Below are 27,213 nucleotides of genomic sequence, written 5' to 3'. Positions count from 1 at the left end.
CTAGTTCCAACAATCATGGTCATAGAGGTGAAGGGGCACTGCACTGCACAGCACACCACATGCCATTGAAGCCAGCTGTAACAGGACTATAGTCACTGACAGCAGTGCAGTGCACCTTACATTTTCACTGGTGCTGTCACCAGAAAGATGCCATTGTCAGGCTTAGATTTTACCTAGGATCCAGTCTAAAATCTAGTCTATTTATGACCCTGCTAGCAGGTCTGTGGAGATGTAGTGCTAGACTGTAATACCAGCTGTAAACTCAGGTAAACAGTACAGTAAGGCTGGGTTCACACTACCATTGTTAAGGAATGGCCGTTGCTGTTCTTCATCATAGGATGATGACAACGGACATTAAACTGTTGTAGAGAATGGGCACAGACTGATTTCTGTGTCCATTCCTATTGACACTAATGTAAATAAACATGACTATAGTGTTCTTCTGTCATGTTTTTTTTATTTTTGTAACGGAAGATTAAAATTGCACATGTAGGACTTTTCCTTCCGTAACGCCAGGTCCACCACATGGCGACCCAAAAGACGGAGACCCTATCTGCTTAAAAAGCGGTTACATGCAGAAATAGACTGTAATGTGGTCTGTTGGTTTCTACCGGGTTTCTGCTGATTTTATACTGAAACAAGTGGTGAGAAAAGTCCTCCTTGCAAGACTTTTCTCTCTGCCAATTTTAAGTGGAAACAAAGTAAACAAACATGATAGATGATAGCGTCCATCATGTTGTTTACATTAGTGTCAATGGGAACGCACAAAGAATCAGCCTGTGTCCATTCTCTGCAACAGTATAAAGTCTGTAGCTTTTCATCCTATGATGGTAGACAGCAACGGACATTAACAATGATCGTGTGAACCCAGCCTAACGCTACAGTAACAGAAAAGTAATGCAATGCATTTACAAACATACAACTTTTCATGTGGATTCATTCTATTTGTTTTATGTAAATGGAGTACCCTTCAATACATTTAGAAAAATTCTAACTGTGATCATACAGTGAAGTCAAACCTATGATAATGCATCAAACCATGTACAATTGAAGGATGGAGAACTAATTATCTGGCAGCATCCAGACAATGCATTCATGCTGTAGTTGCCTCCGATAGTAACATTTGTTGGACTGTCAGCAACAACCCTGAAACAAAAAATGACGATAAGACAATTGTTGCTATCATTGTTATTCTTACAGAGACTTGGCTTATTCTTAGTATAGACCATCAATATTAGAGTTGTGGGTGCCTGACTCCGGACCCCCGCTGATAAATTTGTGAGTGCTGTGATGGTTCTGTGTCTGGTCAAAGATGGCCTAGTGCTGCAGCTCATTTTATCAGCTGATATTGATGGCCTATCCTAAGGAAATGTAAGATAACTAATTAAAATTTTCCTAATACTCAAAGGATTTTTACATTGAAAATGTAAAGACATTCACTAGTTTATTGCTTGTAAAAATATATGGTCTATACATAATATTCATTCCTTCTACGTCCAATAGCAGCCCAATGGATGGGGTATTCCTGCCCCTGTGTGCTGTCAGGATAGGTGGAACTTTTAATCAGTCAAATCCCTCTCCCTATAAGAGGTCAGAGAGACCCCTCCCCCCTCGTGCTTTTCTGTCCTGTGTGTTGGAACAGGTGGTGGAGGCTCTGTGTTCTCCTGTATGGTTTGGAAGAAGGTGTTTTAAAGCCTTCTTCTTCTTCTCTTTCTGTTCCGCAATGGGATTTGGCTAAAGTTCTTCAGGGACTTTGTGGTGCCCCATTTGAACCCCTACAGGAGATAGCCTTGAAGTACCTAACCTATAAGGTATCTTTCCTCTTTGCCATAACCTCTGCTAAGAGGGTTGGGGAGCTCCAAGCCTTAGCAGCTTCTGAGCCCTATCTCACCTCTTTTGACAGGGGGTAGCTCAGATTTTTGCCAGGATTTTTGCCGAAGTTGCCATCCCAGCATAACCAGGTGATTTCTTTACCATCATTTTTTTTCTTCCCCTTCTTCCAAAGGAGAGGAGAAATTGCATACCTTAGACCTGGTAATAGGCCTGCGTATCTATCTGGAGCGCACCAAAACCTTCAGGAAGTCTGAGAACTTACTAATTAATTTCTCTAAGGGGGGTTAAAGCCTCCAAGATCACCATATCCAGGTGGTTAGAAGAAGCAATTCTTTGCTCTTTTCATTCGCAGGGTTTAGCTGCTCCTGATTTTCTGCGTGCTCATTGGACCGGAGCAGTCGGCACTTCCTATGCCAAGAGGAATTCTGTGTCACTGGAGCAGATGTGTGCTGCCACTACCTGGAGTTCTCACCTTACATTTGTTAGACATTACAGACTAGATTGGCATACCTCAGACGCTGTCGCCTTTGGGCAATCAATTTTGTCATCTGCATGCCAAGAGGTCCCTCCCTAGGGGATTATACTTGCTATCTCCCCATCCATTGTGCTGCTGTTGGACGTAGAGGGAATGGAAGATTATGTAGATAATCTGTTTTCCCTTAGTCCAAACAGCAGCACGAGCTTCCCTCCCATTTTTTATGTTTTCTGAAGATCTTTTCGGAATTCTTCTACTTTACAATTAACACGAGGGGGTAGGGGTCTCTCTGACCAGGAATACCCCAGTTGTGCTGCTGTTTGGACTAAGGGAAAACAGATTATCTACATAATCTTCTATTATTGTTTGTGTAAAACCCTTGAATTGTAACACAACTAGGCTTCAAAATAGTCCTACGTAAAAGAGAGTGATGGCAGCTGCAATAGTTACATCCAATGTGCAGTTCCAACATCCAAAAGACCAGCCTGGGTAAATCTCAGGCAAGCTTGGCTGGTGGTGGCACTGCCAGACATGGTTTTGGCGGCAGCCATTTACCATATGGCAAATTCATGGCAAGGTGTAAGATCTGCAAACAGATAATTAGCTGTGAGCGTGCAGGCACACAAGTAGGAACTAGATCTCTCTGTACGAAATGACTGAAATAGCATCACCAGCGTATTTGGCAAAGTCAAATTAGCAGTGGCACTAAGTGAACAAGGCCATTCCATTCCTTCTCCAAATGATTGTCTTTTTTTTTTTTTTTAAATGTAGATTGTGAGCCCCACACAGAGCTCACAATGTACATTTTTCCCTATCAGTATGTCTTTTTTTTTTTGGAATATGGGATGGAAATCCATGCAAACACAGGGAGAACATACAAACTCCTTGCAGATGGTTTTATGCCCTTGGCAGGATTTGAACACCATGACCCAGTGCTGCAAGGCTGCAGTGCTAACCACTGAGCCACCGTGTGGCCCCCAAATGATTGTCTTTTGTAGGCAGGCCACATCCATTTTATACCTAGCACATTCATTATTATCATCCCCATCTGCTTCTTCTCCTCCTTCACACAATCTGCACTCAGTTATCTGGCTGTTCTGCAAGTTTAACTCCCATCTGGCCAAGTTACTGGCCGTGCAGTCGCTGCCGTACCCCGTAGTGGATACAAGTGCATTTTGCCAACTGATGAAAGCACACAGGCTCCTTAGAGAATACCTAGCTGCCATTATTTCCTGAGGAAAGTTGTCCCAGCTTGATGGCCATGTGGTATTTTCCTTGTAAATGTCCATGTGGGGAAAGGTGTTTTCCACAGTCAATACATAGAGCAGTTGCCAATTATGGGCAGGGGACAATACATTAGCTGTCATGGCACACTGAGTAAATGTTTTGCGTGTCAGAGGCTGACAGTCTAGAAATGCAACAGGGCCTGGTGCTTTCTATTACTGACATTACCTTATGGGTACAGGGCAGGCACAGTTTCATCACAATCCGGGACCCATCCACCTCCTCACTGGACAATTTCCCACCCTCAGCTTCACAAGGGCAAGCCATTGGTTCCACTCACTCTCACTTGTTTCATGATTTAAGATGAACTTCCCATTTTTGCATATGCTGGAGTGTCAGTTTGAGCAGCAATATATGATTACTGTATGCAGCAAACACAGACACAATGATTACTTTTGGAAAACAGTCCATAAGTCCAGCTTTTTTTCAGCAGGCAAGCTAAGAGTATAGAGAGTATACCCCAATTTTTTTCTTGAAATTATGTCACTTGCCACTCACTCACTACACTAGTTGGTGTTGCATGGTGAACCACAGACCCAATTATCACTTTATTTTGTCATTTGTCACTCTTAGGACCGGGCCGCTGCATAAGCGGCTCGGGCTTTGACTGGGCACATTTTCCGCGCGTGCGTCCTCCTCCCCCCTCCCTTCCGCTCCCCCTCCCGGCGTTTGACGTCGCCGTGATGACGCGGACGGGTGGGGGGCGGAGCCACGCTCCGTCCCCTTTATATTCTTCGGCGCTGGGTGGGGACTTCCTTTCGGATCCCCGCCAGCGTCGAAGAAAGAAGCGTTCGCGATGTCCGAAGACACCCAGCGCCAGCAGCTCTTGGAGCTGCTGCACCGCAAGGTGAGGAAGGGACTGACTGGCTGGCGTCCCTGCTCAATACGAGCGGGGCGTCAGGCCAGGCCGCAGCCTCCTCAGTGCCAGGTCGGGCGGCCTCTGCCCGCCCTAGCAGGGCGGCGAGGCCTCCCGACCGGCTTTCACCTAGCCTGGCCCCCAGTGTACGGAGCAGAGTTCCGTCACGGGGGGCCGCATCAGCCGCTTCTCGCGCCGCCCGGGCTCCTGCACGTTCCGGGCGGCGTGTTGCTGGAGTGAGAGGCAGTGCGGCCGCCGGGTCCCGGCGCCGGCCTGCTCACTCCGCGGCTGTCACTCAGGCTGTGGGGGTTCTAGCCCCCCCCCCCTCAGCTGGGTCTATGACACTGGAGGCATCTTCTAATTTGCCTGGGCCCAGTGCTTCTGTGGCTTTGGCCCAGCCTGCAGCTTCTGCCCGGCCCAGTGCTTCTGTGGCTTTGGCCCAGCCTGCAGCTTCTGCCCCTGATTTGCCTGCCCCAGTGGAGCCCATGCCACCACCGCCTCCGCCTCCTGGCAGGTTGGCTAGGTGGTTTGGGCGCAGTGCGGCTCCTCCAGTGTTGGCCGGTGGCATAGAGGCCCCGGCTCCTCCCTCTGAGCCATTAGTCTCGGCTCCTTCCGATGCGGTGGGCCCCCCCCCCCATAGATGTCCCGGCTCCATTGTCACCGGTTCTTTTTCAGGGTAGTGATGAGGAGTTTTTTGATACTGAGTATGTCCCAGGTACTCCTCATTTCCCGCGCCATTCCCTTTCCAGCCGTTTCCGGGAGTCCAGTTCCCGTTCGTATCGCGGTTCCGGGGTGGATAGTAGATCTGCGAGGGTCCGGGATCGCTCCCCGCGTTCGCGTAGCTCCTCTCGTTCGCGACGCAGGCGTAGTCGGAGGGATTTGCGGGGTCATCGGCGTAGGAGTAGGCGGTCTAGGGGTCGCGATTACGATCGCTCTGAGTCGCGCTCGTCATCGTCCTCTCGGGGTTCCCATCGCTCGCGTAGCTCGAGGTATAGCAGGAGTTCCCGGAGGCGGAGTGGGAGAAGGGAATCTGTGTCTGCCCAGGGCGCTCCGGCCGTGCCTGCAGTAGCAGCTGCAGCTCCAGCTCCAGTACCAGCTCCGCAGCCTCCACCCCTGGCCGTGTCGGTGCAGCCGCCTGCGTTACCATCTGGTGAGTTGGCCTGTTCGCAGGCCTGGTCTTCCCAGTCGCCGGGTCCGAGTGGCGACATGCTTGACGTTTTGAAGTCCATGATTTCGCAACTTAAGGGTAGGACTCCTTCTCTTGTTTCCCCAGGTGCGGTTTTGCCGCGGCCTGAGCCGGTTGCTCCTCCCTCTGGTTTGCGATTCCGGGACACTTATTTTTGTGGGGTTGCTCCTCTTGGCACGCACGTGCCTCTGGAGCTGAGAGAGAAAATCATCAGTGGAGAATATATTGACATATGGTCGTTGCTGTCTCCTGATCATGTTACTGTTGATAAGGAACGGGGTTTTGGCAGGAGCGACGATAAGAAACCTAAAGTGGCTAAAACCTTTGCCAATTGGTTGCAAGCCTTTTCAACCTTTGTTTGCATTCTTTGTCAGTCTGGTTCTGTTGTTGCTGCGGAACTGTTTATTTACCTTGACATTATTTTTTCCGCTCATAAGTTGTATGGTGGCTCCGCTTGGTGGAAGTACGATGAGGAATTCCGGCGGCGGCTTGCGCTGCAGCCGGAAGTCGGTTGGGCTTTTAAGGCGACGGACATATGGATTCAGCTAATGTTGACGCCAAAGCCCGCAGCTCCCCCCTTTCCATCTGGGGCCGCCGGGGGGGTTTCTGCCTCCTCAGCGGCCTCTCGCAAGCCAGGTGCCTGCTGGATGTTCAATGAGGGGCACTGCCGGTTTTTTGCGTCATGCCGTTTTAAGCATGAATGCTCCATATGTGGCGGCGCCCACTCAGCCCTTCGTTGCGCCAAGCGGGGTAAACCTGCCAAGGCCGGCTCGGGTAAACCCGAGGACCCCGGTGAGCGCCTTAAAGATGCGCCCTTGGCTAGACCTGTACCCCAGGAAGGAGGAGGCAGGCCTGCTCCTTGATGGGTTCACTACAGGTTTTTACATACCTCATGTTTCTTGTTCTAATGTTGTTTTAGTTGATAACCTACGTTCAGTTCAGAAAGATATTCTTGTTGCTCAGGAGAAGATTTCCAAGGAGGTTGAGCTAGGTCGCATGGCTGGCCCCTTTTCTGAGCCTCCTTTTCCGAATTTTAGGGTGTCCCCCATGGGCCTGGTCCCCAAAAAGGAGGCGGGAAAGTATCGTTTGATCCACCATCTTTCCTTTCCCCCCGGTGAGTCGGTGAACGACGGCATACCGAAGGAAGAGTCAGCGGTGTCCTATGTGTCATTTGATAGAGCCATCTCGCTGGTGGTGAAAGCCGGTCGGGGTGCGCTCTTGGCGAAATCTGACATCGAGTCTGCCTTCCGTCTGTTGCCGGTACATCCCGATTGTTACCATTTGTTAGGTTGTCAGTTTGGGGGTTTCTTTTATTATGATATGTGTTTACCCATGGGGTGCTCGATTTCCTGCCGTTATTTTGAGATGTTTAGTACTTTTTTGGAATGGGTTGTTCGGCAGGAATCGGGCGCTTCATCGGTTATACATTATTTGGACGATTTTTTTTTGTAGGTCCGGCTGGTTCTCCTACTTGCCAGTATTTGCTCGATACTTTTCGTTATTTTGCTGCTTACTTTGGAGTTCATTTGGCTGCTGACAAGACTGAGGGTCCGGTTATGTCTCTCTCCTTTTTGGGTATTGGAATTGACACGGAGCGTATGCTTCTTCATCTCCCGCAGGACAAGTTGTCCCGGCTTTGTGCGGATGTGGACTTCTGCCTCAGTTCTCGCAAAGTTCCGTTGTCCCGTGTGCAGTCTCTGCTGGGTCAACTGACTTTTGCGTGTCGTATTTTTCCGATGGGGCGGGTTTTCTCCCGCCGCCTGGCTATGGCTACTTCGGGAGTCCGCCTTCCGCACCACTATGTCCGGATTACAAAAGTCTTGCGGGATGATTTGAAGGTTTGGAAATCCTTTCTTTTGGATTACTCCGGTCTTTCCTGTTTCCCAGAGGGTGAGTTGACCAATTCCGACCTTCAGCTTTTCACTGACGCCTCTGGAGCTGTTGGCTACGGTTCGGTTTTTGGTTCCCATTGGTCTTTTTCTACGTGGCCTCCGGTTTGGTCGTCCCTGGGCCTTACCCGCAATTTGACGTTGTTGGAGTTGTTCCCCATTGTGGTCGCCCTAGAATTATGGGGTCCCGCTATGGCGAACAAACGCATTTTGTTTTGGTGCAACGAGAGCGCTGTGTCGGCAATTAATAGCCTTTCTTCTAGTTCTTTGCCGGTTTTAGCTTTGTTACGGCGTTTAGTCCTCAGATGTTTGCAGTATAATATCATTTTCAAGGCTAGGCATGTCCCTGGAGTTGTTAATACGATTGCTGACTCTCTTTCTCGTTCGCAGTTGGGTCGCTTCAGAGACTTACACCCGGAGGCGGATTTGGAGGGCTTCCCGTGCCCCCCCTTACTATGGGACGTGGTCCTTCACCCCTGACTCAGTTGATGCGGGATTCGGTCACGTCGGCTACATGGACAGCTCACGGTAAGGCGTGGTGTGAATGGTTGTCGTTTGCTTCTCCTGACCGCTTGCTTGATGTGGACTGTTGCCGTGAGCTTACCTATGCTTTCTTGTCCCGTTTGCGTTCTGATGGGGTTACGGCGGCCACGGCGGCCCGGCGTGTGTCCGGGGTCGCCTTTGGTTTGAAGCTGCTGGGTCTCCCGGATGTGACAAAAGAATTTACCTTCCAGCTTGTTTTGCGGGGTTGGAAGAAGGCGCCGCGACCGGTAGATTGTCGCAGGCCGGTCTCCTTTTTTCTGCTGCGGCGTCTGGTTGACGCTGCCTCGTTGGTCTGTTCGTCTTCCTTTGAGGCAGCTTTACTTAGTTGTTCTTTTTGCCTTGTATTTTTTGGTGCGCTTCGTGTGGGTGAGTTGGTAGCTCCGTCGCGTTTTGTACAGGGTGGTTTGGCGGGAGATGATGTGGTCATTTTACAGGATTCCCTGTGCGTCCGCGTGAAGCGCTCTAAGACTGATGTGTACGGGCAGGGCACATGGTTGTCCATATCGCGTATAGACGGCCCCCTGTGCCCGGTGGCGGTGGTGCGGCAATTTGTTGCCGTCCGCCCGCCTTCTCCGCAGTTTTTAGTTCATAATGATGGTTCCTTTTTCACGCGCTTCCAATTCGAATCTTTGTTCAAACGATGCCTGTCGTCCGCGGGGGTTTCCCCGGCGGATTTCGGGACTCATTCATTCCGCATTGGTGCCGCTACTGCGGCGGATGCGGCTGGTCTCACGGAAGAAGAGGTCAAGCGCATTGGCGCTCTAGTTGTTACCGTCGGTATGTACGCCCGGGTTTGCTTACCGTATAGTTTTGCTTTTATTTCCTTCTTTTTAGCTTCATTTAGGTATTTTAATAAATAAAAAAAAAAAAAAAAAAATGGTTATTATTTGTATTTCGCCCATACTAATTTCTTCCCTTTATTTCTTTAGACACTTATCCTATCGTTTGGATTCTGGGCCATTCTTATGTTTACTGGGCAGCGCGACGTGCTGCTGTTCGCCCAGGTGGTCTGCAGCTTGGATTCGAACAGGCCGAGCTCCGGTGGCACGGAGTTCGGGGTTTGAGCTGGTTGCAGATTCTACCGCAAGTTGTGTCGATTGCCGGTTCCTCCCAGGCCCCTGTGGTGCTGGTGCTGCATGCTGGAGGAAATGATCTGGGTTCCATTCGCTTGTCGGAGCTGATCTCCCTGATTCGTTCTGATTTTGATCGTTTCCCTGCATTCTTTAATAACCTTGTCATGGTCTGGTCGGAGATAGTCCCAAGGGCTCGCTGAAGGGATGCGCGGGATCCGGCGGCTCTGGAAAGGGCTCGCCGGCTCCTTAAAAAGCATATCCCGTCATGTAAGGTCTCGGGGGGGAGTAGTAGTCCGTCACAGACAATTGGAGGGTGACAACAGCGTCTTGTTACGCAGGGATGGGGTTCATCTGTCGGACATTGGCCTCGACATCTTCTTGTCGGGCTTGCAGGATGGCATTGACCGTGCTCTCTTTATGCTGCAGGAGGGGGGTCGGACCCCGGTGTAGGGTTACACCGGTCTCCGGTGGCATGATCGGCAAGACCTTGTCCCCTCCCCTTACGTCATTCTGGATAAGGCGCGCCACCGCTGGATACAACAGACATGCACACCGCTATGCGGTGCCTGGGCATTCCTTGTGGCGCGCTTCCCTTTAAGTTGGGGCAACAGGTTTCTGCTGACATGTCTATTTTCAATAATAAAGCTGTGGCTGACCCCCACTTAACCCAAACGTATGTGTCTGTGCCTTATTTCTTAAGGGGGGTTAAGTTTTGGTTGTTAGTATCTGGGAGGGGGTTATCCCCCCCCTTCCTTTCAAGGGGTTTACATTACGCGGTGTGCTCAGTCTTAGGACCGGGCCGCTGCATAAGCGGCTCGGGCTTTGACTGGGCGCGTTTTCCGCGCATGCGTCCTCCTCCCCCCTCCCTTCCACTCCCCCTCCCGGCGTTTGACGTCACCGTGATGACGCGGACGGGCGGGGGGCGGAGCCACGCTCCGTCCCCTTTATATTCTTCGGCGCTGGGCGGGGACTTCCTTTCGGATCCCCGCCAGCGTCGAAGAAAGAAGCGTTTCCCTCCCTCCCTCCCTTTGCCTTTTTGCACTACACCGGGTTTTTTGTTTGTGTTTTCTTTGGATGTTTTTGTTTTTCCATTTGTTTGCCTTCGGTGTTTCCTGGTATCTGTTTTATTTTAGTTGTATTTCTTGTTTAATTCTCGGTTATTTATTTATTTATTTGTTCCCGTAGGTGTCACAGCTGGCATGATCGGCAAGACCTTGTCCCCTCCCCTTACGTCATTCCGGATAAGGCGCGCCACCGCTGGATACAACAGACATGCACACCGCTATGCGGTGCCTGGGCATTCCTTGTGGCGCGCTTCCCTTTAAGTTGGGGCAACAGGTTTCTGCTGACATGTCTATTTTCAATAATAAAGCTGTGGCCGACCCCCACTTAACCCAAACGTATGTGTCTGTGCCTTATTTCTTAAGGGGGGTTAAGTTTTGGTTGTTAGTATCTGGGAGGGGGTTATCCCCCCCCTTCCTTTCAAGGGGTTTACATTACGCGGTGCGCTCAGTCTTCCAATACAATGTTAATGTGGCAATCCCAAACATGGATAACCTGCAGGATAATCCATGTTCTTTTCTGCCTCCCAAGTGTTGTTTTCAGGGTCATAGAATTCTTTCCATTTCAGAAGGTATACTAGCTTTTTAGCTGCCAGACACGTCTCCCTTTACCATCATCTTCCATTTAATGTACTGCTGCTGATGCCACCACTGTCACCACTCAGGCAGACATGTTCTGCAGCCTTGTCCATGATATCATGCCCTGCCACACATGTTGCCACAGCTGCCACCACTGCCACTTGCCATCACATTCCACTATACCACACTGTTCGTGCCACGGTGTTGGTGTAAAAGCATAAAACCATTTTGATTTCACATATACTGCCATCACTGAATCATTTTTGATTACATTTTTTTTTTTTTTTTAAACTTTCACTTTGATAAGACCCATATTCGCTAGAAGGACTGTAAAACACAGTATTTTTTTGCTGTGGCCAAATCGTGGCATTTACGCCACATTAGGCCCCATCCTAAAAGTTCTCAACACTATGTTTGAAGCCAATTTAAGGTGTGGTTCGTACCAAACTTGTTTGACCTGAAACATATCTTGATCCCAATTCCACTCTATGTTATCGTTGTATGAGTTGCCCTATAATGGTTGCCATTCTGTGTCAGCCTGTGCTATGATCACAGAGGAGACACACTTTCTATGCAATATCTTAAGCATTGTCTAGTTCATTTAAAGAGGACCTTTCACGATATCCGGACACAGGCAGTGTTATATACTGCCAGAAAGCTGACAGTGCGCTGAATTCAGCGCACTGTCGGCTTTCCCGATCCGTGCCCGGTGTAAAGCGCTATCGGTCCTGGTACCGTAGCGCTTTACAGTCAGAAGGGCGTTTCTGACCATTAGCCAGAGACGTCCTTCTGCCTCGCGGCGCCAATCGCGCTGTGCTGTGGAGCCGGGAGGAACGCCCCCTCCCTCTGCTCACACAGCTTGTCCATAGACGAGCATTATCAGGAGCGGGAGGGGGCGTTCCTCCCGGCTCCACAGCACAGCGCGATTGGCGCCGCGAGGCAGAAGGACGTCTCTGGCTAATGGTCAGAAACGCCCTTCTGACTGTAAAGCGCTACGGTACCGGGACCGATAGCGCTTTACACCGGGCACAGATCGGGAAAGCCGACAGTGCGCTGAATTCAGCGCACTGTCAGCTTTCTGGCAGTATATAACACTGCCTGTGTCCGGATATGGTGAAAGGTCCTCTTTAATAGGTTGCAACATTTCTTACTTGTAATCTATGGTAAAGGTTAAGAAAATAGTTGTCTTCCATTAGTCGGGAAATGAGTTGTGTGTTACTGTTCACTGCTGCCTTCTTAGTTTTGCAGGTTGTTATTGGAAACTGTCGACAAGCTAGCTGTTAGAGATACTTTTACGGCTTAGCTGAGAAGGGCTATTAGTATTTTACATATGTTTTTACTCAGTACCTTATGCAAAACCTATACAGTATAGATATTGAAACAACTAGGATTATTGGGAGACAGTAACCTCGATGCCTACAGAATTGTGAAGCCCTACCCTGTACAAATCAGTACAAGACTAATAATAGCATGTAATTTGCAAGTTCTCAACTTTTTATGTAGGTTCTATTTATATATCTATTTCTACTGTAAAATAGTCACAAAAAGGTGGCCATGTACTTAGAATGTAGTCTCATTGGGTTTTGCAGGTTAAGCTACCGTAAATCATCAAACAATCATCTCAGAGCTCTTGAAAGGTCTTGTTAAAAACAGGCCTGTCTTAAGGGGTAAACTGTTAATACATAGTTACCTTGAATAGAGAGTCAAGCAGCATTCAGTAATCTCCGGTGTTATAACGGTCACGTTTGTGGAGTTAAGGAAGACGCTGTCTAACACATCGCTGCAAATGGTTTCTGCAATTGGTGGAGTCAATATTCCTGTAAATTGTATGAAATAACGGAAAAGTGTAAAAAAAAAATATTTTATATACAGATAGAAACTATCTATCTATCTATCTATCTATCTATCTATCTATCTATCTATCTATCTCCTATCTATCATCTATTTATATATCTATCTATCTATCTATTTATCTATCTCCTATCTATCATCTATTCATCTATCTATCTATCTATCTATCTATCTATCTATCTATCTATCTATCATCTATCTCTCTCTCTCTCTCTCTCTCTCTCTAGTTTGAAACAACTACCTAAGGGGTGTTCACACTACCGTCTGTGTCCGACAGGTAGTGTCCGCTCCTAGTGTCCGTTCAAAATCTGGCACAGACATTAGGAGCGGACACTTGCTGTGTCCGTTACACTTGTCATTCACTTAAATGGTGATCGGGTGCGTTCTTTTGCACTCTGTGCCCTTCCTTCACTGTCCGCATGTAAAGATGTCCGACTTTTCAAGCGGACAGAAAAACCAGACATGTCGGGTTTTTCTGTCCGCTTGAAAAGTCGGACATCTTTACATGCGGACAGTGAAGGACAGGCACGGAGTGCAAAAGAACACACTCGATCGCCATTTAAGTGAATGACAAGTGTCACGGACACAGCTAGTGTCCGCTCCTAATGTCCGTGCCAGATTTTGAACGGACACTAGGAGCGGACACTACCTGTCGGACACAGACGGTAGTGTGAACGCCCCCTAACAAATCAAGTTTATTATTCTTTTATCATTGTGCATCTCGTCTATACTGTATTATAAAAGCGAATGTCTGTTTGTCCTCTATAGGCCTGAACCATTTAGCCCTAGATATGGCACATAGGTAAATAGGGTGCCAGGAAGGTAACCTTGCTGGACATCACAGAGGCATGGCAGGAGAAACAGAAGGGTGCTATCACCAGTCACTTTTACAATGTCTCCATTCTATGACCAACTACCTCATTTGTTTTATAGATCCAAAAATAATCCAATGCATATCCCGCAAATGGAGACCTGACTAGCATTCTAAAACTTAGCTTTTAATGCGGCATAATGTAGAATTACAAATCCATTAGAATAGGAAAACAAACAATAAAGGGACGACATGTACCACTTACCTTCGATATGCCATATTAAGAACTAGGTTTTAGAATGCCAGTACAGCCTCCATTTGCTTGATATGTTTTGGATTATTTTTCAATCTATTTGTCTGCCCTAACTCAGAGGGTTATCTTTCCTTGCTATTGATCCCAGGACATCAATCCACCTCTTTACATAGAGCTATGTAAGTGGGCTGTTAACACATTATCTTCTTTTTGGGTTCTCGTTTTTTTTACACCAGTTTAAAGCATCCCCCATTGCTTCTTATACATTTTGGGCACATAGAATTGTTTTTATTCAGAACTCCTGAAGACCAGCGGCAACTGCCAGTGGATCTTCCTTACTTTGGATCCTCTAAGAAGTTTTGAAAACTAAAACCAAGCGCAGTGGAGGCTTAAAGTCACTCTGGTCATGACATTTTCATTTCACATTTTTACAGTGTATTGAACTTTGCTTTAAAGCATGGATCAGCCTCCAGGGCACCCTTGGAACAAATCCAATGAACACACAAACAAGCCAACACTTTATGATATCACTAGAAAAAGTACCCATAGCTGCCTGGTTATAAACATCTTAAAGGCAACGGCCTCACTTAGTGGGCCACTCCCTGAGTATAAACATCTTAAGGCTATGTTCAACATAGTGGACCACTGCACAAAAAAGCCCGCAGAGGTTTCCTCTGCAGACCTTGTACTTCCATTATGCATTTAGGGAAACCGCCAGCATTTCTGTAGGTATAATTGCCATGCTGCGATTTCCCAAACTGCAACATTTTTGGAAATCCCAGCATGTCCGCTGCACATATTTTTCCCTAATGTGTGGATGTGATTCACTAGAATCCCATCCACCTTGCAGTGACTATAAAACGCCATGGAAAAAAACGCGGCTACACCACATGGGGCCCTGGCCTAAATTAATCTCCTGGTTAGAGTAAATAAATATTGTTTGTATAACTTATGAAATTAAGGTTATTTCTTTATCAAGTACTTCAAGATGTCTGTTTGCAGTCTTTCGATAGAAACCTTCATTTGTTCCTTCCATCTGATAAAAACATGTACTGGTCATGTGATGGACACACTGGTGCCCGACTCATTGGACTAAATGGACCTGATACATATACTTTAACTTTAATCAGCCCTGCAGCTATGTGTTCTTGATACAGAATCTGTATTAGAAAATATTGCAACTTTTCAGCCAAAATACTCATATAGGTGATGAGAGTGCATAGTTAAGTAAAAGGTAAAATGCATACAATACCTGCAATACAAGCGGTCATGAAGCATGCTACTGTACCAGCGATCATTGCTCTAATAGCACCTGCTGCAATGTCACCTTTTCTGCTTGGTGCCATTGAGGCTGTAACAAACAGAGAAAATTTATCAAGTGCCATGTTACTAGATAAAAAATAAAGTACAAAGCTGGTCATAGACATAGTTATTGATCCAAGGTTTTATACTGATTGCCGAACTTGGAATCAAGAAGAATTTTTTCCCCCTGACACGTGGCAAGCATAGTCAACCCGCCCAAATGTTTTCAACCAATTTCTTAGACAAAAATATAGGTTTAAGATTTCTATAACACAGAACCAGTGATTGTGCTGGCTAATATTTCTTGTATCAACAGGAATAAAAAAATAAATATATAGAAGATATCCAAAATTTGACACGATCTTGTTCCAGAAAGAGGTACCATTGTGGAGTAACATCTTAAGATAGAAAAGTTAGCCTTTAAGATGTGCTAAATTTATCAAACATCATGCAGTGCTTAATAAATTGGGAGCAAATTATGGCAGCACAATCTACTGCAAAACTGGTTTTCAAAATTTTCCACCCAGTATAGGTGCAGATTGTTATCATGTTTTATGTAGATTATGAAGACATAGTCAGGAGTGAATTAAAAATAAAATAGAAGTAGTGCTTGCCCTTTATAGTCTTCACTGGTTATTAGCCACACCTGGTTTTGTATTCAAAAACTGCAGTAATAAACATGAACAAAACCTAAAATATGTATTGACACCTTTTGCCTGAGGGCAGACATTAAACAAAAGCTGTGCTTTTTTTGTGGCAGGTTTTACTGCATGTTTTACACCCAAAGCAAACAGTGTCTTCAAAAAGAATGAGAAATATAAAAGAAGCAGTTGCACATCTCACTTTTTCTAAATCCACTCCTGGCTTTGGCTCAGCAAAAATCTGCAACAGAAAACTCATTTTTTGGCTGAGGGTCAGTGCACACAGAGTTTTTTGGCGCTGATTTTGACGCTGAATGCTGAATCCGCCTCAAAATCAGCCTCCAAAAAAAGCCTCCCAATATTACAGTGGGGCAAAAAAGTATTTAGCCAGGCACCAATAGTATAAGTTCCACCACTTAAAAAGATGAGAGGCGTCTGTAATTTACATCATAGGTAGACCTCAACTATGAGAGACAAAATGAGAAAACAAATCCAGAAAATCACATTGTCTGATTTTGTAAGAATTTTTTTTTCAAATTATGGTGGAAAATAAGTATTTGGTCACCTACAAACAATCAAGATTTCTGGCTCTCACAGACCTGTAACTTCTTCTTTAAGAGTCTCCTCTTTCCTCCACTCATTACCTGTAGTAATGGCACCTGTTTAAACTTATCAGTATAAAAAGACACCTGTGCACACCCTCAAACAGTCAGACTCCAAACTCCACTATGGTGAAGACCAAAGAGCTGTCAAAGGACACCAGAAACAAAATTGTAGCCCTGTACCAGGCTGGGAACACTGAATCTGCAATAGGCAACCAGCTTGGATTGAAGAAATCAACTGTGGGAGCAATAATTAGAAAATGAAAGACATACAAGACCACTGATAATCTCCCTCGATCTTGGGCTCCACGCAAAATCTCACCCCGTGGGGTCAAAATGATCACAAGAACGGTGAGCAAAAATCCCAAAACCACCCGGGGGGACCTAGTGAATGAACTGCAGAGAGCTGGGACCAATGTAACAAAGCCTACCATCAGTAACACACTACGCTGCCAGGGACTCAGATCCTGCAGTGCCAGACGTGTCCCACTGCTTAAGCCAGTACATGTCCGGGCCCGTCTGAAGTTTGCTAGAGAGCATTTGGATGATCCAGAAGAGTATTGGGAGAATGTCCTATGGTCTGATGAAACCAAACTGGAACTGATTGGTAGAAACACAACTTTTTGTGTTTAGGGGAAAAAGAATACTGAATTGCATCCATCAAACACCATACCTACTATAAAGCATGGGGGTGGAAATATCATGTTTTGGGGCTGTTTCTCTGCAAAGGGGCCAGGACGACTGATCCGGGTACATGAAAGAATGAATGGGGCCATGTATCGTGAGATTTTGAGTGCAAACCTCCTTCCATCAACAAGGGCATTGAAGATGAAACGTGGCTGGGTCTTTCAACATGACAATGATCCAAAGCACACCACCAGGGCAATGAAGGAGTGGCTTTGTAAGAAGCATTTCAAGGTTCTGGAGTGGCCTAGCCAGTCTCCAGATCTCAACCCTATAGAAAATCTTTGGAGGGAGTTGAAAGTCTGTGTTGCCAAGCGACAGCCCCAAAACATCACTGCTCTAGAGGAGATCTGCATGGAGGAATGGGCCAACATACCAACAACAGTGTGGGCCAACCTTGTGAAGACTTACAGAAAACGTTTGACCTCTGTCATTGCCAACAAAGGATATATAACAAAGTATTGAGATGAAATTTTGTTACTGACCAAATACTTATTTTCCACCATAATTTGAAAATAAATTCTTACAAAATCAGACAATGTGATTTTCTGGATTTGTTTTCTCATTTTGTCTCTCATAGTTGAGGTCTACCTATGATGTAAATTACAGACGCCTCTCATCTTTTTAAGTGGTGGAACTTGCACTATTGGTGACTGACTAAATACTTTTTTGCCCCACTGTATGTATATATATATATATATATATATATATATATATATATATATATATATATTACTGTATTATGTATAGGAGAGGAGGGATTGACTGAGTAAACACTGATCGACTTTCTATATTGCTAATTCGAGCTTGTTTTAGGCAATTGTAAAGGGACTCCAACACTTTAACCGGTTAAGGACCAGGCCTAGAAGTACATTAAGGACCGGGCCTCTTTTTTCAAAACTGACATGTGTCACTTTAAATGGCAATAACTTTGAGACGCTTTAACTTACACAAGTGATTTTGAGATTGTTTTTTCGTAACACATTATACTTCATGTTAGTGGTAAACACTAATCAATATTTTTGTATTTATTTATAAAAAAACTAGCAAATTTGATGGAAATTTGGAAAAAATTGCAATTTTCAAAATGTGAAATTCTCTGCTTTTCAGGCAGATAGTCATACCATTCAAATACATGAATAAATATTATCTCCCATATCTCTGCTTTATATTGGCATCATCTTTTGATTGTCTTTTAATTCATTTTGGATGTTACAAGGCTTACAAGTGTAACAGCGATTTTTCAGATTTACAAGAAAATTCCTCAAACTAATTTTTTAGGGAACACTTCAGTTCTGAAAGGAATTATAAAGGCCTATATAATAGAAACCCCCATAAATCACCCCATTTTCAAAACTGCACCCCTCAAATTATTCAAAACAGCATTTGGGATGTTTGTTAACCCTTTAAGCATTTCATAAGAATAAAAATAATATGGAGGTCAAATTTAGACATTTCATTTTTTTTCACTAATACATTCATTTAGACCTAAAATTATCACATTCACAAAGGGTTAAAGGAGAAAATGCATCTCACATTTTGTTATGCAATTTCTCCCATGCACAGAAATACCCCACATGTGGGTGTAAACTGATTTTTGGGCACACGGCAGTGCACGAAAGGGAAGGAGCGACACTGGGTGTTTGAACAGCAGATTTTGCTGGAATAATTTTCAGGCACCATGTCGCATTTGCAGAGCCCTTAGCGTACCAAAACAATGGAAACCCCCCAAAAGTGACCCCATTTTAGAATCTACACCCCTCACAGAATTCATCAAGGGGTATAGTGAGTATTTAGACCCTACAGTTGTTTCACAGATTTTACTAACATTGGGATGTGTAAAAGAAAAATTACTAAAATGTCACTTTATCCCCAAAGTTTTCATTTTCACAAGGGGTTAAAGGAGTAAAAGCCCCCCAAAGTTTGTTAAACAATTTATCCTGAATACGGCAATACCCCATATGTGGCCATAATCTGCTGTATGGGTACATGGCGGAGCTCAGAATGGAAGGAGCGCTATTTTGCTTTTGGATGGCAGATTTTGCTGGAATAATTTTTAGGTGCCATGTCGCATTAGCAGAGCCCCTAGAGAACCAATACAGTGGAAACCCCCTAAAAGTGACCCCATTTTGGAAACTACACCCCCCACAGAACATATCAAAGGGTAGAGTGAGCATTTCGACCCTACAGCTGTTTCACAGATTTTATTAACATTGGGACATGAAAATGAAAATTTACTTTTTTTCCAACAAACTGTCAATTTAGCCCCAAATTTTTCATTTTCACAAGAGGATAAAGGAGAAAAATATGTGGCCATAATCTACTGTATGGGAACATGGCGGGGCTCAGAATGGAAAGAGCGCTGTTCGGCTTTTGAAGGGCAGATTTTGCTGGAATATTTTTCAGGTGCCATGTCGCATTTGCAGAGCCCCTAGTGTACCAATAAAGTGGAAACCCCCTAAAAGTGACCCCATTTTGGAAACTACACCCCTCATAGAATTTATCTAGGGGTTTGGTGAGCATTTTGGCCTCACAGCTGATTCACAGATTTTATTAACAATGGGACGTAAAAATGAAAAATTACTTTTTTTTCCAATTAATCGTCCATTTAGCGCCATATTTTTAATTTTGCAAGTAACTGAAGAATTAAAAGCCCCCCAGAGTTTGTTACACAATTTCTTCTTAACACGGCAATACCCCATATGTGGCCATAATCTGCTGTATGGGTATACGGTGGGGCTCAGAATGGAAAGAGCGCTATTTGGCTTTTAGAAAGCAGATGTGGCTGGAATAGTTCTCAGGTGCCATGTCGCATTAGCTGAGCCCCTAAAGTATCAATACAATGGAAACCCCCCATTGTGACCCCATTTTAGAAACTACACAGGTGACAGTAAACTGGAATTCACCAAGAAGTGACCCCATTTTGTAGGGACAATTTTAGGGCCTCTGCAAATGTGACGTGGTGTCCAAAAACAAAGAATCTAAATCTGCACTCCAAAAGCACATATCGCTCCTTCACATCTCCGTCCTGCTGGGTACCCAAATAGCGGTGTATACCCACATGTATGACACTGGTGTACCCCGGATAACGTACTTAATGCCATATGTGGGTATAAATGGCTGTTTGGGCACAGCCGGGCACAGAAGGGAAGGAGCGCTTTTGGTTTTTGGAGCATAGTTTGGTTTTTGGACGTCATGCCACTTTTGCAAAGCCCCTGAATTGCCAATAAAGTGGAATCTGCAGACATGTCACCCCATTTTGGACACTACCCCACTCATGGGATTTATCAAGTGGTGTAGCGAGCACTTTTAACCCGAGTGTTACATTTATTTAGTTTCCAGAAATGAAATCACAGCTGATAATGAGAAGTTAAAAATGAAAATTTTCCAGAGATTCGCCATTTTAGTGCCCGATATGTTGTGCCCAACTTATGTCAGCAGAGACACTCCAAAAACTGGTAAGTGGGTATCCTGGGCACAACAGCTTTTAGAGCGTTCATCTCTGATACAAGATGGGCACAACATGTTACGCACTGAAATGACGGATTCCTGGAAAAATTGTCATTTTTCACCTCTCACAATCAGCTTCGTATTCATTTATGGATAATAAGTTATAGCAACACTTGGGGGTTAAAAATGCTCTCTCTACCCCTGGATAAATCCTTCAGGGGTGTAGTTTCCAAAATAAGGTCTCATATCAGGGGATTCCACTTTACTGGCGTTTCAGCTCTGCAAAAGTGTCATGGCATCCAAAAACCAAACCGTCTGTGCTCCAAAAACCCAATAACCCTTCTTCCCTTTTGCGTCCAGCTGTGCCCTAATATCAGTTTATACCCACATATGACATTACGTCCGTTATCCTGGGTACACCAGTGTCATACATGTGTCATACATGTGGCATAAACTGCAGTTTGGGCGCACAGCAGGGCGCAGAAGCGAAGGAGCGCTATGCGGCTTTTGGAGCACAGATTTGGATGTTTGGTATTTGAACGCCATGTCATGTTTGTAGAGCTTGTAAGGTACCAGGAAAGCGGATTCCCCAAAGGAGTGACCCCATTTTGAAAACTGCACCCCTCAAAGAATTTATCAGGGGGTGTAGTGAGTATTAGTATCCCAGACGTGACTGCACAGCGGATGGTGAAGAGGGAATATATAAGCTGTGCGGAGAACATTGCAAACACCAAATTCCCTACTATGTCCCAGTAGCTCCTATGTTTGGGGGAGTCACTCTGGGGGTCACTTTGGGGGTCACTTCTGGTGTCTTTTCCCTCATAAGCTGTAAATCTGGGGTGTCCCCTGATATTCGCTCGCACAGCTTATATATTCCCTACCTGCCGCAGCCAGTTGTGTTCTAATAATTTGGCGATTTTTGGGGGGTTTTGCCTTGACATTGCTAGATGCTATAATTTCTTTATTTTTCTGGTGACGCGGCCATATAAGGGCTTGTTGTTTGCGGGATGAAATGCATTTTGTAATGACACCATTTTTGGGTGCCTACAACTTATAGAATACATTTTATTAACTCTTTCTTGCTGGATTAAAAAAAAAAAATCAATCCTGCATTGAGTTTTACATTTTAAATTTTTCACCATGCAGCGTACAGTATAAGTGACATGTGTCCTTTATTCTGCGGGTCAGTACGGTTACGGCGATACCTCATTTATGTTATTTTTTTATGCAATACTAAGTCTGCTGAACAAAAACACATATGGGGACATAAATCAATGTTTTTTGCATCGCCATCTTCTGAGAGGCGTAACATTTTTATTTTTCGGTTGACAGTGTTGGTTGAGGGCTTATTTTTTGCGGGAAAATGTGCGCTTTTTATTGGCACTGTTGTGGGGTGAATATGACTTTTTGATCACTTTTTATAGCATATTTTGTAGGATGAGATGACAAAAAATCATTACTTCCGGCGAGTTTTTTCCGTTTTTTTTTTCCGACGTTCACCGTGTACATTAAATATTATTTCAGTTTTATTGTACAGGTTGTTACGGATGCGGCGATACCAAATATGCATTGCTTTTTTTAATTTTTAGTGCTTTTTTTTATATAATTCATTTTGTATAGAAAAAAGGGATTTTTGGACTTCAGAACTTTATTACTTTTTTCATACACTTAATTTTTTTTTTTTAACTTTTTTTTTTAACTTTTTCATCTGTCCCTTTAGGACACTTGAATCAGTTGATGCTTTGATGAAAGCATCAACTGATTCTGCACAATAGCAGACAGGACACGAGCAGGACATGAGCCTGCTCGTGTCCTGTAAGCTGCAGAGGAAGTGAGCTGCATCGCTCACTTCCTCCACCGTCTGGCAGGATCACCAGGTATGTGGGGGCTCCGGTAGTCTGGGGTCACTGGCCAGACCCCAGACTACCTTTTACTGACATCGGCACCCCCCGATCTCGCCGCGGGGGGTGCCGATCCCTTTCAATTGTCGGCGGATCCCTTTCGATCGCGCCGTGATGTTTGACGGCGCGATCGAAAGGGTTAACACGTCCAGTCGGACTCAGTTCCGACTGGACGTTATGGAGGAAGGGCTTAGGTGTTAGTAACACCTAACCCCCCCCCCCCCCCCGCACCCCTCCCCCCGCCAGAAAGGTACCTAAAGGCCGGATGTATTTCGGCAATAGTCCGGTCTTTAGGTACCAGCACATGAGGCCGTAAATTTACGTACGGCGGTCCTCATGTGGTTAACATGACACATATAGAATAAAATATATGTACGTACATAATCCACCAATAGTGATTCCTAAGGAGCCAAAATTTGCAAATCCACACAAAGCATATGTTGCAATAACTTCAGACCGAATCTAAAACAGAAGACATAACAAGAATGAGAATAACCAAAACCCGTCAAACAATTAAAAAATGGATTTTTGGCTTCTATTTATAGGTTTAATTGAAAATATATTTGAATATATATATGTATATATATATATATATATATATATATAGTTATATAGCTCTATCATTTTCTGCAGCACTTTACAGATATTGGCAGTCACTGTCCCATACAGGGCTCACAATATACATTCCCTATCAATATGTGTTTGGAGTGTGGGAGGAAACCCACAGAAAACACACAAACTCCTTGAAGATGTTGTCTTTGGTCAGATTCAAACCCAGGACTCCAGCGTTGCAAGGCTATAATGCTAACCACGGAGCCACCAAATAGTCAAGAGGATAATTTGAAAGTGTATCTACTTTAGTAAGAATAAAATGGAATATTTACAGGTAACCAATTAGTAGAATGTCTAAGGGGGCGTTCACACTACTAAAGTCTGTCACTGTTTTGCGCCATAGGATGACAGCAACAGAGTTTAGCATCACAGACAGATTCTGTCTCCGTTCCCATTGATACTAATGTAAACAACATGATGGAAGCTAGCTTTGTAAGCTTTGTAGTGGAAGATAAAGTCCGTCATCTTATGATGGAAGACAGCAACGGACTTTAGTAATGTTAGTGTGAACTCCCCCTAACTCTCATGTTAAAAGCTTAATACATATATATATACAGTACTCACTGACAACATATTTTACTTACTATAGAATAGATCCAATTTTTTGTGCTTAAAGAGGAGCTCTCACGTCCTCGGGCACATGTGATGTAATGCACCAGAAGAAAGCCGTCATTGCGCTGAATTCAATGCACTATTGGCTTTCCCATTCTGTGCCCCCGCTGAAGAGCTATGAGTGCCATAGCTATGGGTATGGGGGCGTTCCTCACTGCTCAATCTCATGGCTGGGTGGTAAGGAAAGCCCCCTCTCACAATACAGCGAAATAAGATGCTACCGTGAGGAGGGGCGTTCCTCACAGACTGTCAGAAACGCCCTTCTGACAGTGAAGACCTACGGTACCGGCACCGATAACTCTTCAGTGGAGGCACAAAACAGGAAAAGTGATAGTGTGCTGAATTCACCGCACTATTGGCTTCCTTTCAGTGTATTACACCGAATATGCCCGAGGAGGTGAAAGGTCCTCTTTAAGAGAATGGTTTGCCGCTAAGAATATTAGATATTTAGAAGGCTTTCATTTCTCACCAGACTATCTAATACAATAAAGTTTGGGCAGAATCATACTTACTGACATATATTGCTTTACTCCATTTAGAAGCAGAGGTCCATTTTCCTTCCTCTTCTTAATAAGCCCAGCAAGGTATTCATATGCAACAAACTCATTAAAAAATGTCTTGTATCCTATAAGTTTTCCAACTATGAAGCTATCTTCCCAGTCTACACCCATCATAAAAGAGAAGGGCATGAAGACATAGGAACATATTATCTGCACAAAGAAAACAAACAACAGTTATGTTTATACACAGTATGTCCATATTATTTATTAATATACTTTGATATAGTTCATTTGTGCTTATCCTGGGCAAGTTCAATGTACTCCTACAGGTTGAGGTTGGAATACATGTTCTGGAGAGATTATAATATACAGAGTGATTCATAAAGGATGGTGCAAAGGCCTGTACTTAAAGAGACATCAGTGGTAAATAAAGATGAGCGAACACTGTTCGGATCAGCCAATCCGAACAGCACGCTCCCATAGAAATGAATGGAAGCACCTGGGACGCAGACTTTGCCGGCAGGACGGCCGCTTAACCTCCCACGTGCCGGCCGCTTCCATTCATTTCTATAGGAGCGTGCTGGGAGCGTGCTGTTCGGAACGGCTGTTCCGAACAGTGTTCGCTCATCTCTAGTGGTAAATAGTTTCGTTTCCCACAGCAACCAATCACAGCACAGCTTATATTTTTCAGGAGCCCAATGTGAAATGTTCTTACATAGGGTAACATAACATGGTGACATCAAAGCAAGACATCAAAAGCTTTCTGTGTGTTAGAATTTGCAAGAGCGGGGTCTGTTGTGACATTTGGTAAATGTGCTCCACATAGAAAATACATTTTGCATTGAGTGAAACAATTCAAAACTACTGGGTGTTTATGTCATGGGAGAAGTCCGGGCCATCTAAAGACTTCAGAAGAGACAGTGAAGAAGATTCGAGCCTTGTACAAGTGTATTCCACATTGCCACAAACCACGGTATGGCGTATCTTACAAAAAGGTTTGTGAAAACCATTCTGATTCAAGAGCTGAAGCCAGACAGCAAACAAAAACACTGCTTTGTATTAATTTGCAGCGCCTATTGGAAGAAGATGAATTCTATAACAGACTGGTGTTCAGTGATGTCGCTACCTTTAACCTCATTGGGGAGGTCAATTGCCACAATGTTAGAATTTGGGCTTCAGAAAAAACATGTGACCTTATTGACAACATGAAGGAATCACCCAGTAAGTAATGCTGAAGCCTCACGTTGGTAATGCACAGCATTTTTGCCACTGCAGAAACAAGGCGGCAAAAAACGATGTATTTTACAGTACCTGCAAAGTGAATGGGATTCTAACTAATCCCATCTACATATTGCAGAAAAAAATCTGCAGCAGAAAAGCTTTGTTTTCAAAAACACCCACATTTTTTAAAATCACGGCATGTCAATTATACCTGCGGAAACACTGGCGGTTTCCCCATAGGTTTAGTAGGGGCAGAAAGTTTGCAGAGAAAAACTCCAAAAAAATCCAATGAAAAATGCTGTAGGAAAAAAACCATGATGCATTTCTGCCGTCCTTTTTTTGCTGTGTTTCGCTACATTGGGCCTTAGCTTAAGTGTATTCTGTGCAATGAGCAGATGCAATGATTTTGGTCCCTGCTTTCTTGCCAAGGATGCTTGGCCACTCCTATCTGGACATGTTAATGGAAAGGCTTATGTTACACATAGCGAAAGATCTGCCTAATATACCCTATTAGAGATGAGCGAACACTAAAATGTTCGAGGTTCGAAATTCGATTCGAACAGCCGCTCAATGTTCGTGTGTTCGAACGGGTTTCGAACCCCATTATAGTCTATGGGGAACAGATACTCGTTAAGGGGGAAACCCAAATCCGTGTCTGGAGGGTCACCAAGTCCACTATGACACCCCAGGAAATGATACCAACACCTCTGGAATGACACTGGGACAGCAGGGGAAGCATGTCTGGGGGCATCTAACACACCAAAGACCCTCTATTACCCCAACATCACAGCCTAACAACTACACACTTTACACACTCAATACCACCTCTCTGACAGTAGGAAAACACCTTGAAACATGTGTATTTGGCACTTGCAGTGAGGAGAGCTTGTCACCAGCAGTGAATTTGGCCCTTGTAGTAAGTTGAGGTTGGCACCAACATTTGTTTTGAAAATCAGGGTGGATTGAGCCTCTAACCAGCAGAGTTTGGGCAAATTCATGGTGGAGGGAGCCTCTAAAAACCCCAGTTTGGACCAATTCATGGTGGAGGGAGCCTCTAAACAGCCCAGTTTGGACCAATTCATGGTGGAGGGAGCCTCTAAAAAACCCAGTTTGGACCAATTCATGGTGGAGGGAGCCTCTAAACAGCCCAGTTTGGACCAATTCATGGTGGAGGGAGCCTCTAAAAACCCCAGTTTGGACCAATTCATGGTGGAGGGAGCCTCTAAAAACCCCAGTTTGGACCAATTCATGGTGGAGGGAGCCTCTAAAAACCCCAGTTTGGACCAATTCATGATGGAGGGAGCCTCTAAACAGCCCAGATTGGGCAAATTCATGGTGGAGGGAGCCTCTAAAAACCCCCAGTTTGGACCAATTCATGGTGGAGGGAGCCTCTAAAAACCCCAGTTTGGACCAATTCATGGTGGAGGGAGCCTCTAAACAGCCCAGTTTGGGCAAATTCATGGTGGAGGGAGCCTCTAAACAGCCCAGTTTGGGCAAATTCATGGTGGAGGGAGCCTCTAAAAACCCCAGTTTGGACCAATTCATGGTGGAGGGAGCCTCTAAAAACCCCAGTTTGGACCAATTCATGGTGGAGGGAGCCTCTAAAAACCCCAGTTTGGACCAATTCATGATGGAGGGAGCCTCTAAACAGCCCAGTTTGGGCAAATTCATGGTGGAGGGAGCCTCTAAAAACCCCCAGTTTGGACCAATTCATGGTGGAGGGAGCCTCTAAAAACCCCAGTTTGGACCAATTCATGGTGGAGGGAGCCTCTAAACAGCTCAGTTTGGGCAAATTCATGGTGGAGGGAGCCTCTAAAAACCCCAGTTTGGACCAATTCATGGTGGAGGGAGCCTCTAAACAGCCCAGTTTGGGCAAATTCATGGTGGAGGGAGCCTCTAACCAGCCCAGTTTGGACCAATTCATGGTGGAGGGAGCCTCTAAAAACCCCAGTTTGGACCAATTCATGATGGAGGGAGCCTCTAAACAGCCCAGT

At 45.0% G+C, this 27,213-nt stretch overlaps 1 protein-coding gene across 1 annotated transcript in view; it reads right to left on the bottom strand.

Moving 5' to 3' along the window:
* Positions 1-1,002: 1,002 nt before the first annotated feature.
* SLC28A3 (solute carrier family 28 member 3) overlaps positions 1,003-27,213 on the bottom strand; it is a 64,409-nt gene continuing 38,198 nt past the window's right edge. Inside the window, exons 15-19 of the mRNA XM_075276729.1 lie at positions 24,011-24,208; positions 22,655-22,736; positions 14,947-15,045; positions 12,470-12,596; positions 1,003-1,146 (exon numbers count right to left, since the gene is read on the bottom strand). Coding sequence (XP_075132830.1) covers positions 1,020-1,146; positions 12,470-12,596; positions 14,947-15,045; positions 22,655-22,736; positions 24,011-24,208 — 633 coding nt within the window. The 3' untranslated portion in view covers positions 1,003-1,019. The remainder of the gene's footprint in view (positions 1,147-12,469; positions 12,597-14,946; positions 15,046-22,654; positions 22,737-24,010; positions 24,209-27,213) is intronic.

The sequence above is a fragment of the Leptodactylus fuscus genome, chromosome 1 (genome assembly GCF_031893055.1).
Source record: "Leptodactylus fuscus isolate aLepFus1 chromosome 1, aLepFus1.hap2, whole genome shotgun sequence".
Taxonomy (NCBI): domain Eukaryota; kingdom Metazoa; phylum Chordata; class Amphibia; order Anura; family Leptodactylidae; genus Leptodactylus; species Leptodactylus fuscus.
This window is presented reverse-complemented; position numbering and strand designations above follow the sequence as displayed.